General features: G+C 43.2%; 1 protein-coding gene across 1 annotated transcript; it reads left to right on the top strand.

Annotated features, from left to right (window-relative positions):
- Positions 1-3,305: 3,305 nt before the first annotated feature.
- Positions 3,306-13,516, top strand: LOC116512986 (CD209 antigen-like protein E). The gene is made up of 5 exons (XM_032223691.1): positions 3,306-3,330; positions 5,888-5,974; positions 11,161-11,312; positions 12,304-12,419; positions 13,286-13,516. Exons 2-5 carry the CDS (start codon positions 5,890-5,892, stop codon positions 13,440-13,442), a joined length of 510 nt encoding a protein of 169 aa, XP_032079582.1. The 5' UTR covers positions 3,306-3,330; positions 5,888-5,889; the 3' UTR covers positions 13,443-13,516.
- Positions 13,517-15,341: the final 1,825 nt, after the last annotated feature.

Here is a 15,341-nt window from a genome sequence, read left to right as displayed (position 1 = left end):
CACGAAATGTCTTCAAGGAAACAACCAAGCTCAGAGAGCACTAAGGACCTCTCATTTCAACCCTGAGCTGCAAATGTTCTCCTTTATTGCTACCATTCAATTTCAACGAATTAGGCCAGGAGACCATTAACTTTCTCTCATTCTCACTCAGGAAAACTTTATTGGCTCTGCTTTGCCTGCTTAGGGAAAAATAGTTTTGGTGATATTTTAGTAACTTCTTTGTAAATCAACATCCCAAATCCTCTGACCCTTGTACCAACTACAATGACACAATTTCTCTTTTGAAAAGCATCCTAACTGAGGTGGCTAATAATATCACAACATAACAGCATAAGGCAGTAATGATGAGCACAAGGAGGATCTCATCCAATGCAGATTTGCTCCCACCCTTTGTTACCAGGGCCAAACATGGACACTTACAATAAAAGATAAACAAAAGTTAGTCACCATGGAAATTTGAGGTTTGAGAAAATCTGCTGGAGTTACCAGAAGAGATAAAATCAGAAATGAGACCATAAGAGAATTGGCAGAGAACCAATCTTAAGCTACATTAAAAAAAACAGCCAAAACAGTGGTTTGCTCACTTGGAGAGGATGTCGTGGGATTCCACACCTTACATGACATATACAAAAAGAGGAGAAGGTCAAAGAACACGAGGCGGACCCAGAAAATGGAGAGACACCATCAAAGAACACAACCACAGTGTTAAAAATGATGGTTGACGCCCCCAGAAGAGCAAGAAGCTTCCTCAGTTCTGAAGAAGAGAACGAGAAGAGGAGGAGAAGCGGAATGTCTTCAAAGAAAACACCAAGAAAGTCCAGTTTCTTGGACCTTCCAGGTGGAAAAAGCACCTTTGGCCCTGGGTTTCATTGTACTACTTTTATTCTTATGTTCCATCATTTGACTTTTCAAGAGTTGCATCCACCTGAATGTTGGGTCCAAATGGATTAGATAAAATTCAGGTTGTCCTCGACTTACAAGGGTTCATTTAGTGACTGTCTGAACTTACAACAGCATGTTTTCACACTTATGACCATTGCAACCTCGACATGGTCACCTGATCAAAATGCTTGGCAACTGGCTCATATTTATGATGGTTGCAGTGTCCAGGGGTCATGTGATTACCTTTTCTAACCTTCTGATGAATTTGATGGAGAAGCTAGATCCACTTAACAACCATGTTACCAATTTAACAACTACAGTGATTCACTTACCAACAGAAATGTTGGGCTCTGTTATGGTCGTAACAGAAAGTATATTACAGAACAACAGAGTTTGAAGACAGGGATCTTGGAGGTCTTCTAATCCAGTTGAACCCCCCCCCCTCCCCGGCATTCAGTCAGAAAACCTTATACCCATAATGGCAAACCTATGTTGTATGCAGTCATTTGTTAGAGAATGGAAGACTTTGCCCTGTCAGCTGCAGCTGACTTTGGCCTTCATCTTTGGCCATTTTTCACCCTCCCGAGGCTTCAGATAAGCCTTCTGAAGCCTCCAGAGGGCAAAAAATGGGCCTACGGGAAACCTGGAAATTCAGGAATGGACTGCGCCCATAGAATTATGAATGTTGGCACACCTGCACATGACCTCCCTGCACTTCCCCCACCTAGAAACTTCCAGTGTTGGAGCATTCAAAGCTTTTGGAAGCAAGACATTCCACTGATTGTTTTAACAGCAATTAAAAGACTACCTGTCATAATTAATCAAACCAACATTGGGCAATGAGGGGCCAAGTTCACAGAATTATTCTCTTCAAGAGGTTTTTCTTCTTTTTCTTTATACCTCTGGAAAAAGCTCAATGGAGGGAAGGTGCTGCACATGTTGAGAGCCAACCTCTTCTGCAGGGCAGACCGTGAGGCGTTGACCACCAGGTTGTCACAGATAATAATAACCAAAATAATAGTATATTCAGTTATAACCATTGGGATGGGAGCTTAACACCTGACTTTCTCTTCTTTCTCTGCTACAGCCATAACCGAAGCGACTAAGAGGAAGAACCTTATACTGGCAGTGGCTTCAATTCGACACTTTGCTCTGGAATACGATGCAAGTTTATATGACAAGAGTGGTAAGCAAGGAGCCAGCAGTTCAGAAACAGCTGCTTGATTGCAATACAATGGGGCAGCTTTTAAGATCGGGCTCGAGAAGGTGCAACCACTGCAGGGGTGGGTTTCAAAAATTGTTCGAACCTACTCTGTGGGCGTGGCCTCCTTTGTGGGAGTGGCTTGCTGCCCATGTGACCGGATGGGAGTGGCTTGCCACCCATGTGACCTGGTGGGAGTGGCCAAGACGATGTTACTAGATATTACTAATTACTAGATATTATTAATATTACTAGATCATTATTAATGCATAGATAACTGCGGGACATTACACACCCACCCACACCCACAAACTATGACAGTGCTAGGAAAACACCCAAAAAATAAAAATCCCCCCCCCCAAAAAAAAAGACTGCCAATGAAACCAGTTTTTTTTTCCTAAGCCTAAGAACAGGGAAGACAAAGTCACTGGAATAAAAACCATCAAGGCAACGTGGAAAATTATAAAGGACAGGCACTCACAGAACCATCAACCATCTCAGAATTACCTAAACAAGGAGTGTCAGCCTCTGCTTCACTGTTGCTTCGGCTGCCATGAAACGGGGAGGGAGGGCATGGAAGAGTTCTGGAATTCAAGCTTCTGCAGAGGGGTTTTTAAAAAGAAAACAGTCTTTTTGGGAGGGGGAATGGGCTGTGCTCCTGGTTTTGGGGATTCCCACCCCCACCAAAGACCAGTTGCAAATCTCTCCAAATCCTTTTCAGGATTTTCTTTTTAAAAAATGCCTCTCTGCAGACGATCTTGAAAACCCCCGGTCTCTGCTTGCCTATAGTCTTGGAAGCTTCCACTGAGAAGTTTCTGCAGAGGGGTTTTTAAAAAGAAAACAGTCTTTTTGGGAGGGGGAATGGGCTGTGCTCCTGGTTTTGGGGATCCCCCCACCACCAAAGACCAGTTGCAAATCTCTCCAAATCCTTTTCAGGATTTTCTTTTTAAAAAATGCCTCTCTGCAGACGATCTTGAAAACCCCCGGTCTCTGCTTGCCTATAGTCTTGGAAGCTTCCACTGAGAAGCTTCTGCAGAGGGGTTTTTAAAAAGAAAACAGTCTTTTTGGGAGGGGGAATGGGCTGTGCTCCTGGTTTTGGGGATTCCCACCCCCACCAAAGACCAGTTGCAAATCTCTCCAAATCCTTTTCAGGATTTTCTTTTTAAAAAATGCCTCTCTGCAGACGATCTTGAAAACCCCCATCCCATCTCTGCTTGGAAGCTTCCGCAACTTCACAGTAAAAGCAAGTAAGAATTTCTCTCTCGCTCGTGAGATTTTCTTTACTGTGCAAAGGCTTGGTTTAAAACTGCAGGCTCCCGGGGAGGGGGGCAGGGGAAAATGCTGCCCATATGCCCCCTTCCAAAGCAACCTTGCAGGTTTTCAAGATCATCCGGAGAGGCATTTTTTAAAAAGAAAAACCCTGCAGGCACCCAGCGACAGGGGCTAGGAGCTAGGAACCCGGAAGTTAATTACTTCCGGGTTCACTGACGAACCGGATCGCAAGAACCGGTGCGAACCGGCAGGAACCCACCCCTGAACCACTGTTCCCTCTAAGGTGCGCGCCTGCGCGGCCGCGCACATAAAAAGAAATCCCCGCGCAGAGGTTTCTAACTTCCGCGCAGAGATTTCTACCAAAGCAAACGTGGGGAAGTCCTTTGCAGGCGGCTAGAACTGGCCGCCCGCAAAGGACCTCCCCAGACTTGTTTTGATGAGCCGCCAGTCCTCTTGCTTCTTCTCCTTCACCAGCAAAGCTCCTGCTGGCTTCCCGGCCCATGGCTTTGGCGTCTCTCCCTCCACGCGGAGCACCTGAGCTGGCTCCCGCGTTATCCCTCCCCCTTCCTCCTCTGCCGTGCTTTTGAGGCCGTGGGAGCTAGTAGGAAAGCGGCACCGCTTTCCTACTAGCTCCCGTGGCCTGAAAAGCACGGCAGAGGAGGAAGGGGGAGGGATAACGCGGGAGCCAGCTCAGGTGCTCCGCGTGGAGGGAGAGACGCCAAAGCCATGGGCCGGGAAGCCAGCAGGAGCTTTGCTGGTGAAGGAGAAGAAGCAAGAGGACTGGCGGCTTTGAAATGCAATCCCTGCCTTGGTCCCGCCGGCCGCGGATTTGATTCGGCGTAAGTGGGGGCCGAACACATGCTGAGCCGACTTTGCGCAGTGAGGCGGAGTAATTCAACCCCCCCCAAAGAACGTGTGTGTGTGTGTGTGTGTGTGTGAGAGAGAGAGAGAGAGAGAGAGAGAGAGAATTGGATCAAAATTGGTGGCCAAAGGAGTGGAGGGAGGGAGGGAAGGAAGGAAGGAAGCCCTCCCCCTGTGAAAAAAACTGAAGAGGGAGCAGTGAATGAATAAACCATAAAAGCAACAAACAGTTAATGCGTAAGTAAGCTGAGGAGGAAGTTCTCAACTAAGGAAGAAATATTAGAAAGAAATATAAAAAGCTCAATATGCCAAAACACTTATTTTAGTCTTCATTTAATTACTTGTATTGTAGTCTGATGTAACATCTTTTTAAAGTTAACGTTAGAAAAGATAGGGTACAAAACTTAAATAATAAAAAAATGTACATTCATTTTGAAAAATAAATGCAATACTTGATTAATTTCATATCTTTATTTAAAATAGTTTTGGCATGGCATATGATTTTATTGACTCAGTTGGAAATGATGTGGATGTTGTATCTGACTCTGAGGTATATATATTCTTATGTAACATAACATATAGCATATTGTCCAAACTTGCTAGACTATTTAATTGATCTTACTACTTTAAAGGGGGAGAGTTTCATGATAAATTATTTTATTACATTTATGTTGCATTTATATATTACCTTTATTACATTTATATTTCACATTATATATTTGTATTGTTATTTTAGTGTTTATTGTCAATTTTGATAGATATTATATTGATATATCAATACTGATTTTACTCATACTAAATAACAATTACTGCTATTATTTATCAGCATCAAATATGTACAGTTTTTAATATTGAGTTAGTCGTATTTTAGAATAATAGCATTATCTTTTAATAGGATAATTGGCAAAATCTAATTCACACGTGATGGGTTGCATTCCAAAGAATGTGAGAGGACAGGTTGCCTGCAAAATGCCAGGACCCAGGACCTGTTGGTGCCATGTCTCTCTCTAGCCAGTCTAACAATGTAAAAGCTGAGCAGAGAGCCTTTTTTTTTCCCAGGGTGAGCGGAAAAGTATAGTGTTTGAGTGGCACTTTTCATGCCTGGCATTCATCGGGTTCAAACCTCGCTCGCAATTGGCGCTTGACGCTTGGAATGTTGCGCAAATGTCCAGCAGACGCGACAGCAGTTCAAACTGTGGCTCTCTTAGGTGCTCAGGCATGAAACTGTGCCGCTCACACACTGTACTTTTCCGCTCACACTGAAAAAAAATTAGAGGGAACATTGGGTGCAACTAGGTTATGTCCAGTTGAGAGACTGGAGTAACATCCTGTTGCACATGGCCCTGAGGCAAGATTCACGGAAACATGGTCCCTCCGTTGAATGAGCTGCCAACGTAATAAATCCAATGTTTTCTGAGGTCGGCCCCCACCCCGATCTGCCTGTTGAAGAGATCATCCTCAAAGGTCTAAATGTAGAGCAATAATTATGGACGAGGACTTTGCAGGTCTCATGTTCGTTAATTGTCCTTCATTCAAAATCTTCCAGGATTTCATCTTCTTCTCTCATGGTCTCTTTAATCACCTCAAATCTAAAAGAATTGGGACATAACTTGATACTTACTGTAGATTTTTAATTCACATCTCTTGACTTAAATTGCTGTATGTTTTTAGACATGGAAATTCTTGCTGCGGTTCATCTGTTTACGCTGCATTTGTTGAACTGGACCTTAAAGAATGAAGAGCTAGAAAACGAACTGAGTAAGTTAATCAAGTCTGCAATCCTGTAGAATAAGCAATTGGAAATTCCCTTTCCTGAAGCATTTCTGGAATCTCAAAGTGGTCTATAATCTTTAATTTCAAATATCTAACCAAAGTTTATGATACCTGATGCTTCCAAATAGCTAGTAAGTTTTTTTCAAGCAAAGGTTTTTATTTCTTGTTTCAAATTTTAAATTCTTTTGTAAACAAAGTGTTGCCTGGGTTTTCCCCTTTTACATTCAGTACATAATTCATTTTACATCATATTACAATTCCAATTTAGTCATATTATTTTCTTCCCATATTTTCCATCTTAAACTTATTTTTTCTTAACACTTATTATTATTATTGTACAATTGTATCACAGCGGCCAGTTGTTTTGCCGGATTTGGCATGGGTTACTAGTCGGGCCCCACCCAGGGGCCTAGGAGGTCGTAACGTATTTTCGTAATATGCGTGCAGATCCAAGCAGTGCGGCTTTTTGCATTTGACTGATGGTGATTTTGTCAATTTTTAACTGTTTTAAATGTAATTCCAGTGCTTTTGGGATAGCACCCAGTGTGCCAATTACCACTGGAATTATCACTGCTGGTTTGTGCCATAGTCGTTGAATTTCGATTTTTAAGTCCTGGTATTTTGAGATTTTTTCATGATCCTTCTCGGCGACCCTGCTATCACCTGGTATTGCGATGTCTATGATTGTGACCTTATTTTTCTCAACCAGTGTGATGTCTGGTGTATTATGTGCCAGTATTTTGTCTGTTTGTATACGGAAATCCCAGAAGATCTTGACCATCTGATTTTCGGTGACTTTTTCAGGCTGATGTTCCCACCAGTTTGTTGCTGTTTTAATATTATAATTTTTGCACAAATTCCAATGGATCATTTGTGCTACTGAATTGTGCCGCAATTTATAATCAGTCTGTGCGATTTTTTTACAGCAGCTGTGATCAACAGTTTCATCAGCTTTTGCAAAGTCTGCATTTGGCATCATCAGAGGATTTTTTCGATTTTTGCCTTAATGGCATTTGTGCGGATAACTTGTTCTTGCGCAGGCAGGATTAGTGACTCTGTTTCTTTCTTTAATGTACCTGTTGTTAACTATAACCAAGTTTGTTCACTGTCCACTTTATCTTTTATTTTTTCCAGAAATTGACCATGCAGTGCTTTGTTCTGCCAACTCTCCATTCTTGATTTTATCACATTTTTTCTGTATTCTTGTTTCGTCTGTTGGGCCTTCAGTAGATTTTTGTTCTTTACTTCGATTAATAGATGTTCTTGATTTTCTTTTAAATAATCAGCCAGTGCATGTTTTTCTTCTTCAACTGTTTGCTTCACTTGTAATAATCCTCTGCCACCTGATTTTCGGGGCAGGTACAGTCAATCAGTATCACCACGTGGATGTAAACTGTAGTGCATTGTCATTAGTTTCCTGGTTTTTCGGTCCAAAATGTCCAAATCAGCTTGTGTCGAGTTAATGTTGTTGTTGTTGTTGTTGTTGTTGTTGTTATTAACACAAATAATAATATTGTTTATTATTATTTGCCGCTTCAGAAGTAAACCAAATTTATCATTTCATTTTCCATCTGTTATACTATTTTCTGTAGGTAGCATATATTCTCAAATTCAATTTTCTTATAATAAGCATTTTATCTAATTAGTTATCTACAATTAATAATTTTAATATACATTTCTCACAACTTTATTAGCTACATATCATTAACAGTATTAACATATTCATTTTATTCTACTAATATCTGCCTTCTTTCCCTTCCTCTTTCTAACCATTTTCTCTTAGTTCATTTCTTACTCTTTTTAATGTTCCACTTTTCATCAATTTTCTGGTTATCCTTTTATCCCATGTTCTTATATTCCTTTCAGTTCTGACCCCACTTCTCCGTCCAGGAACGAAAGCCACAAGGAAACGTAAATAAGAATACTTTTAATCAGTCCAGACTCTTGTTGGCTGCAAGCCCAAAATAAACAAAGAGCTAAGCACTCTGGCAGCAAATCCTACAAACCTAGGCAATGCAAACAAGCACTCACAGCAAACCACTTCTCCAAGTTAGTTTCTCTGAATCGTGAACTCCTGCAAACAGAGCGTGGCACAAACAGTCTCTTTTATAATCAGGAGAGGATCTTAATCAGCTAAGCGGAATCATCTCCTACAATTACGCAGTTGTTCCTTCCGCCGAGTAGCCCTTCGACGGCGTTCATCCTGAAACAACTCACAAGTGTTTTCCTGAACACTCCCTCTGATCCAAGGCTTTGCCGCCACCTGGTGGCCAACCAGTCTTTCCTCGCCCTGCTCGGAGTCGGCACCCGGTCCAGGGTCCTCCACCTCCTCCAGGGCCGACTCATAAGACCCCTCGCTGTCGGAGTCTGGCGGCAGCTCCAACGGCTCCTGCCGGGCCACAACACCTTTCCCCCCTTTTTTTCTTTCTATATGTATTATGTCTTTTCTTCTGCATCTTTTCTGTCACTTTTTGATAGATTGTTTGAATAACCCTCCCCAAGACTTTTCTTTTTTGCTTCCCACTATTTCTCTCTGTTTTTGAATTGTTCCTTTTTCCCCTCTCTTTTCTTTCTGTGCTTCTGTAAATCTTGATAGAATTATCGGTTTTTATCTTCAACTTTTTTTTTACAATATTAACTTTTTGCTTCCTAATTGTGTTCCTTTTTGCCAGTTCCTCTTCTATTTCCTATTCTATGTTTCAACAGTTTTTCTGGTTCTTTACTACCTTTTAGCATTGCACATGCACCTTTTAACATTTCAAGGAGTTCTTCATACATCCCACAGTCCATGTTCAAATTTAACAAACTTTTAATGTGAGAGGGATCTTGGAATCCTAGGGGATAACCATTTAAATATGAGCCATCCAGGTGCAGCAGCTGCCAAAAAAGCCAACACAGTTCTGGGCTGCATAAACAGAGGGATAGAATCAAGATCACATGAAGGGTTAATATCATTTTATAATGCCTTGGTAAGGCTACACTTGGAATACTGCATTCAGTTTTGGTTGCCACGATGTAAAAAAGATGTGGAGACTCTAGAAAGAGTGAAGAGAAGAGCAACAAAGATGATGAGGGGAGTGGAGGCTAAAACATATGAAGAACGGGTGCAGGAACTGGGTATGTCTAGTTTAATGAAAAGAAGGACTAGGGGAGACATGATAGCAGTCTTCCAATATCTCAGAAGAGGGAGTCAAACTATTCTCCAAGGCACCTGATGGTAGAACAAGAAGCAATGGATGGAAACTAATCAAGGAGAGAAGCAACTTAGAACTGAGGAGACATTTCCTGACAGTGAGAACAATTCATCAGTGGAACTCCTTGCCTCCAGAAGTTGTGAATGCTGGTTCCACCACAAATCCGCGAAGCCCTTATCCGCGGAGGCATAAGCACGAAGACTAATTCGCGCCGTTTGAAGCGCTAAGGAAAAATGCGACCGTACTGCAATGACATAATCGCGGAGGGCAAATCCGTGCATTCCCAAGCACTCAGTACCCTAAACCTAACCCTAAACCTAACCCTAAACCTAACCCTAACCCTAACCCTTACCTTAATTGAAATCGGCTTTCTGCTGCGGCGCCGTTTTAAAGCGCCCTTCTGTTGCCGCGCTGTTGTCGCGACGGTGATGACGTGCGGTGATGACGTCGTGGCGTTAGCAACGCGATTTTATCACAGCTATTTTGACGGGCGCAGTTTTGTCATGCCACGGTGAATGCTCCAACACTGGAAGTCTTTAAGAAGAGGTTGGATACCATTTGTCTGAAGAGGTGTAGGGTTTCCTGCCTAAGCAGGGGGTTGGACTAGAAGACCTCCAAGATCCCTTCCGACTATGCTATTCTATTCTGTTCTATTCTATTCTATTCCCTTTATATTTTACCACAATTAATTAAGACCCTCTTCTTGTTTCCATTTTTTCCAGTTTTAATATCCAGTCCCAAAGTAGACCAGTCCACTTCAAAAAAAATTATTTTACTTTCTTCCTCAGCCGTAAAAAAACCAAAGTCAAACAATAGGGAAGGACCATAAACTCCTTAAAAATTCTTAGTATATTCCACTTATCTTTCCTGTGGTCAAGATCAGGTTTTGCTGCTGGGCTTTGTTTCAGAGTGTTGCTGTACTTTCTCTCCTCAGTAGGTGGCTTTTGCGATCCCACAATACGACCAAATCAATAACTTGTCAAAGTTTCCAGAAACCAAAAACTCTAAATGCGCACAGAAAATTTGTTCTTTTTTCTCCGAGTCTTTCCCTTTTGTTCTTTTAGACTTCTCCAATTCCAATTATATTAACCAAAATCTTCTTGGGCTGACACTGTTTCCTCCCCCAGCCTCCGTATTCCAAGTATCAATTAGCTGCTACTTTTAAGCAGCTAATTTAAGCTCTGGAAAAAAAATAATTAAGCTTAAAATTTAGATTCCTTTACCCTTGAGTCGGCCGATCCCAACACTCCGTCTAAACACTGCTCCTGCTCCAAACTTAGTCCGGTTGCCCCGGCTTCAGAGTGGTCATTGAAAGAAGGCCTCCATCCCTACCGTTGATCTGGAGAGCTTGTTTCCAACCTGCCACAGAGCTTGCAGTATTCACAAATATTTAATAATCCTGAAAGTTTGTTCAGGGTGAGAAAATTTTGTTGTTGTTGTTATTATTATTATTGGTTTGTTGTACAGTGAGCCAGATGTTCAGATTAGATTTAGCATTTTCATTCTCCTATTGAGTCCTTCCGAAGGACTTGGGATAGGGAGATGTGCTTGTTTGAAGATGTGAAAGAAATCAGCGCAGGATGTAAGCTGTTGGGTGTCAAGCAATTGACCAATGGCCATTTTGTCAATGCCGATGGTGTTCAGGAGGTGCTGCAGTTTTTGATGTATTCTTATTTAAAATAATTTGGAAAAGTAAAATAATTGAACAGTGCCTCATGGAAGGACAATGAACTGCATGGCCACTCAGAGTCGCCTTGAACCATGAGATAAGAGGCCAATAAGCTTAATAAATAAAAATAAATAAAAAATACAGAAAACAGTTTTGAACTACTTCCTGAAATTTTAGGAAGAGCACTGTGTTCCAACAGAAGTACACAATTAACTTTGAATGGTGAATTGGTTTTAAAAATTAGAATATGCTTATAAGATTTTTGAATTAACTAATGTTGTCCTTTTGTTTTCTCTACTGGTTCAAAGACATTCTTATTAAAATGCTTCCAGACTGGCAACCTTTCGAAAAGAATCTCTATTTCTTTTCTACAACACGAAAAAATTGGTATGCTGCTCGTGATGACTGTATGGCAAGGAATAGTGCAGATTTGGTTTCTTGTAGATATGGTGAAGAACAAGTGAGTACAGGCATATATGTCATCATTTTTCTAAAACGGCTGTTTCATGAAAAAGTCTCAATTAGTTTCCCAGAATGAAAATACGTTGCCTGGTGGTTGAAAATAGGTGCAACTAGGACACTGCCTGGATTCCTAACACAGGAGAAGGCAAGCAAGTGAGAGTAAAAGAGGCAGAAGGGAGGAAATGATGCTGAATGTTTCTGGAACTGCTTCTCAGTGTTGGCAGGCAGAGTGATAAGGCCAAGAGAGAAAGTGGGCAGGGGGCATCCTTGATCAGGCCTGGTTAGGACCCAGGAGGGAAGGAAGGCAGGGAATTAGCTGGGAAGAGGAAAAGAGAGACAAACCGCTTGTCTTAGAGGAAATTTGCTTTTGAAAGGATGGATGAGAAGAGCCCGCTCCTTCCCCCTGGGGTGCCCAGAAAAGGGGAGCTGCATTGCATATTGTGCAGAACAAAAGAAAATATGGGGGGGGAAAGGAGGGGAGAGAGAAGTGGAGGAGCAGGAAAGGAGAGGAGAAAGGAAACGAAAGGAAAGCAGAGTGATGGGAAGGGAAACAAAAAAGGGAAGGGAAGGTAGAAATTATCTGATTGAAACCCCTTCCTCATATCCTCATCCTTGTGATTTGAAAACACTGGGAGAGTTCCTCTTCCATCAAAGGACCGTCCTCTGTAGTGGAATATAACAGCTTGCCACCACCAACTTGTCACAGGACAACTCACCATGGCCAACTTGCCATAATAAAAGTTCAATTTAATTATTTAAAAATATGAACTGTGGCAAGTTGTTGTAGACCCCCCATGTACCTTTGCACATATGTCCTCCCCCCTTAAACCTTAATTTGAAATCACCTTTATATTACCTCTCCCTCTCCCCTTTCCTTCTCTCTCACTGTCCCATCCCCCATCCATCCATCCATCCACCCACCCACCCACCCACCCACCCACCCACCCACCTACCTACCTACCTATCTAATCTATTTTTCTCTCCTCAAGATGTATATAGATGAAAAGTCAGTTGAAAATCAGGAGGACTACTGGATTGGACTCTATAAGAACAGTAGTGTTACCAATGGACTGTTATGGACAGCTGGATATCATGCAGGAACTTTGTAAGTTTTGAAACAAAATCTAATTATGTGACAAGTTGTGCATCAGGGTGTCATGCCTACCACCAGAGGTGGGTTGCTCCCGGTTCTATCCTGGGTCTGAAGGGACATGATTGGCCGACCCTTTGCATCTACAAGCATTGTCCAGAAAGAACAGGGCTGTTTCCTGAGCTAAGCCTTTCCAAGGCCGATTTGGTAAATAAATCCACCACTAACCAGAGGCTGACATTTCCCTGCCTGGGGAAGGTTGGTAAGAGAAGCCAGTGTACAGTGGCCCTTGTCCTGAAATGGTTTCCAGAGGCTGCAGCAGGCCACGTGCTTTCTGGGAACAGATCCTCTTCTGAAGGGTCCTTGGTGCTGTCTGAGCTTGGTTGTTTTCCTGCAGCCGTTTCGTTACCCAAACTAGGTAACACCCTCAGTGATGACCTTAGCCCTGATGACGTTAGCTGGATGGGTAATGAAATGTCTGCAAGAAAGCAATCAAGCTCAGAGAGCTCCATTTCAACCCTGAGCTACAAAGATTCTCTTTTATTAGATCAACTTCTGCTGCAGATCTGACAAGGTGAAATATAACCCCTTGCCCTCCCTTACATCTCCCCTTGCCCTTGACCACTAGAAGTCCCTATGGACCTCCTGTTGAATTTCAAGTATCCACTCCCCCCTGTCCCCCAACGCCCTGCTGTAAATTTACCATTAACAAGTTTTCTATTTCATATGGGCAGAAAATCTTAATCTAACAATCACCCATTGTGACTGTGATTAGGAGAAAGCTTTAGATTGACTTAGATCTAGACCTAGATCTCTACATTTATATCTCTAGGTCTACAAATCTAGATCGAGGCTGATGAGTATTTTGGTTCCTTTAACAGGTACTGGAGTGATGGTCAACCCAATGGTGGAAATAGAGAACGCTGCATTTCCATCCACTCTAGCGGCACAGTTAAGGCCCTTTGGCATGATGATCTTTGTGGCAGCCGAAGAGCCTATATTTGTAAGATGAGCCCAAAGAGTGTGTGGTTCTACTAGCTAATTCAAGACGGTGGAAATTGATTATAAGGTCTCCCAACTCATCTGCATTGTGTTAATAAATGCATTGTGGGAACCAAATTTTGCCAACTTCCTTTTCTCTGCCAGCTTCCTATTTGTCCTTATCATCTTGACAAAATATATCTTACTTACACCAACTGAAAAAATTAATTGAGATTATGCTAACTTACACAATGCTAGCTTCTTCTCCCCTGTAATATATCATTTTTTAAGTCCTTTAGTGGCTGAAGGAAGACTTGTATTTGTATTGGATTGAGTGCCAACTTGTTTGCTCCCATCCAGACCCTAACTGCCTCCAGGCACTGGCACATCACTTCTATTGCTTTGCTGAGTTGGCACGGGGCAGACAGATACAACTGCGTATCGTCTGCATATTGGTGGTACTTAACCCCGTGCCGGCGTATGATCTCACCCAGCGGCTTCATGTAGATGTTGAATAGGAGGGGGGACAGGACCGAACCCTGCGGCACCCCATAGTTGAGGGGCCTTGGGGTCGATCTCTGCCCTCCGACCAACACCGACTGCGACCTGTCCGAGAGGTAGGAGGAGAACCACCGGAGGACGGTGCCTCCTGCTCCCACCTCTCGCAACCGTCGCAGAAGGATACCATGGTCGATGGTATCGAAGGCCGCTGAGAGGTCAAGGAGCACAAGGATAGAGGGGTGACCCCTATCCCTGGCCCGCCAGAGATCATCGATCAACGCGACCAAAGCAGTTTTCCGTGCTGTAGCCAGGCCTGAAGCCCGACTGAAAGGAGTCTAGAAGGAGACAGGAATACCTCTGCCATCTCTTCAGGATCCCCTTCAGAACTGACACAAATCATTTTTTTCCAGGGGCTTTTCTAATCATTTCATCCCTCTGATATCGCCCCCGCCCTCCAAACAGCTTCTCACAGATGCAAGTAGCAAACCCTGGAAGTTTCATACTTAGACTGCTCAGCTAGCCTCTTTCAGCGACTCCTCTCTGCTTCTACTCCGAAGTCTTGTGCCCTTAATTCAAACTCCATTCAAAGCTGACAATCCCTCTCACTCTCTACAACCTGCTAACTGGTGCGTTTCAAATATGGTTGCTGGGGGCAATTTTCCTTTTTCTTGCCTCCCACCTACAGCAGACAAGAGGCCAGATGGCCTTGCTATTAGGTGATGTACTTGCTGGGCTATCCCTGTCCTTGCCATGGCTGTAATGGCGGCAGCTTTCGGAGACGCTGGCTGGTGCGGATGGGTCCACCCAGCCTGGCAAGCTTTGTATCCACATGGCTGCGGAGCTTATTGGGCTGCCCTGTCCCCGCCGTGGCTGTAATGGTGGCAGCTTTGGGAGATGCTGGCCGGCGGGGATAAGGGAGTAGGCTAGCTTGAATGCTTACTTGTTTGTAGGTAGGAGGAGACAGTTCTGTGGATGCATGTGGTGAAGGTGAGGCAGGGCAAGCATCTGAGTGAGTGACAGTTTCGGGGTGTGGCCAGCCAACAGTAACTACTAGTTTGGCGACCCAGCCCAAATTACCGTTACCGGTTCACCCGAACTAGTGCAAACCAGTAGTGCATAGAAACAGACAGAAGAGTATGACGAAACCAACGACTATGGATCGTTGGCTTCCGGTGGTTGGAGCTTCTACGACTGTGGTTAGGGAAAGTAAACATTGGTTTTTTAAAAAAGAAATCCATTCGGTAGCAGCAGGAAGGATCTTACTGTCCATCGCCGTCATGCATTTTCACTAGCTGTGGGACCCTCAATGTGCAACTGATCCAGAGCCTGGGCCCTCGGTAGGTAAACCAAGCAGAAGAAGCCTTCGTGAAATGCTCGCCACTGGAGGACATGTTCAACCAGCCCTTCGCTCTATGGTGGCCTTAGGCAGAGGTGGTCTTCTGCCAGTTCGCACCG

This window comes from Thamnophis elegans, chromosome 9 (genome assembly GCF_009769535.1).
Source record: "Thamnophis elegans isolate rThaEle1 chromosome 9, rThaEle1.pri, whole genome shotgun sequence".
Taxonomy (NCBI): domain Eukaryota; kingdom Metazoa; phylum Chordata; class Lepidosauria; order Squamata; family Colubridae; genus Thamnophis; species Thamnophis elegans.
Note: the sequence above shows the minus strand (reverse complement) of the source record. Positions and strands in the feature narration are given on the sequence as shown.

What these genes read in the sequence shown, in the direction of transcription:
- LOC116512986 (XM_032223691.1), top strand. Translation starts at nt 5,890, where the DNA reads ATGGAAATTCTTGCTGCGGTTCATCTGTTTACGCTGCATTTGTTGAAC. An exon ending in GTAGATATGGTGAAGAACAA is followed by an intron (nt 11,313 to 12,303) that starts GTGAGTACAGGC and finishes TCTCTCCTCAAG; the next exon opens with ATGTATATAGATGAAAAGTC. An exon ending in GGATATCATGCAGGAACTTT is followed by an intron (nt 12,420 to 13,285) that starts GTAAGTTTTGAA and finishes TTCCTTTAACAG; the next exon opens with GTACTGGAGTGATGGTCAAC.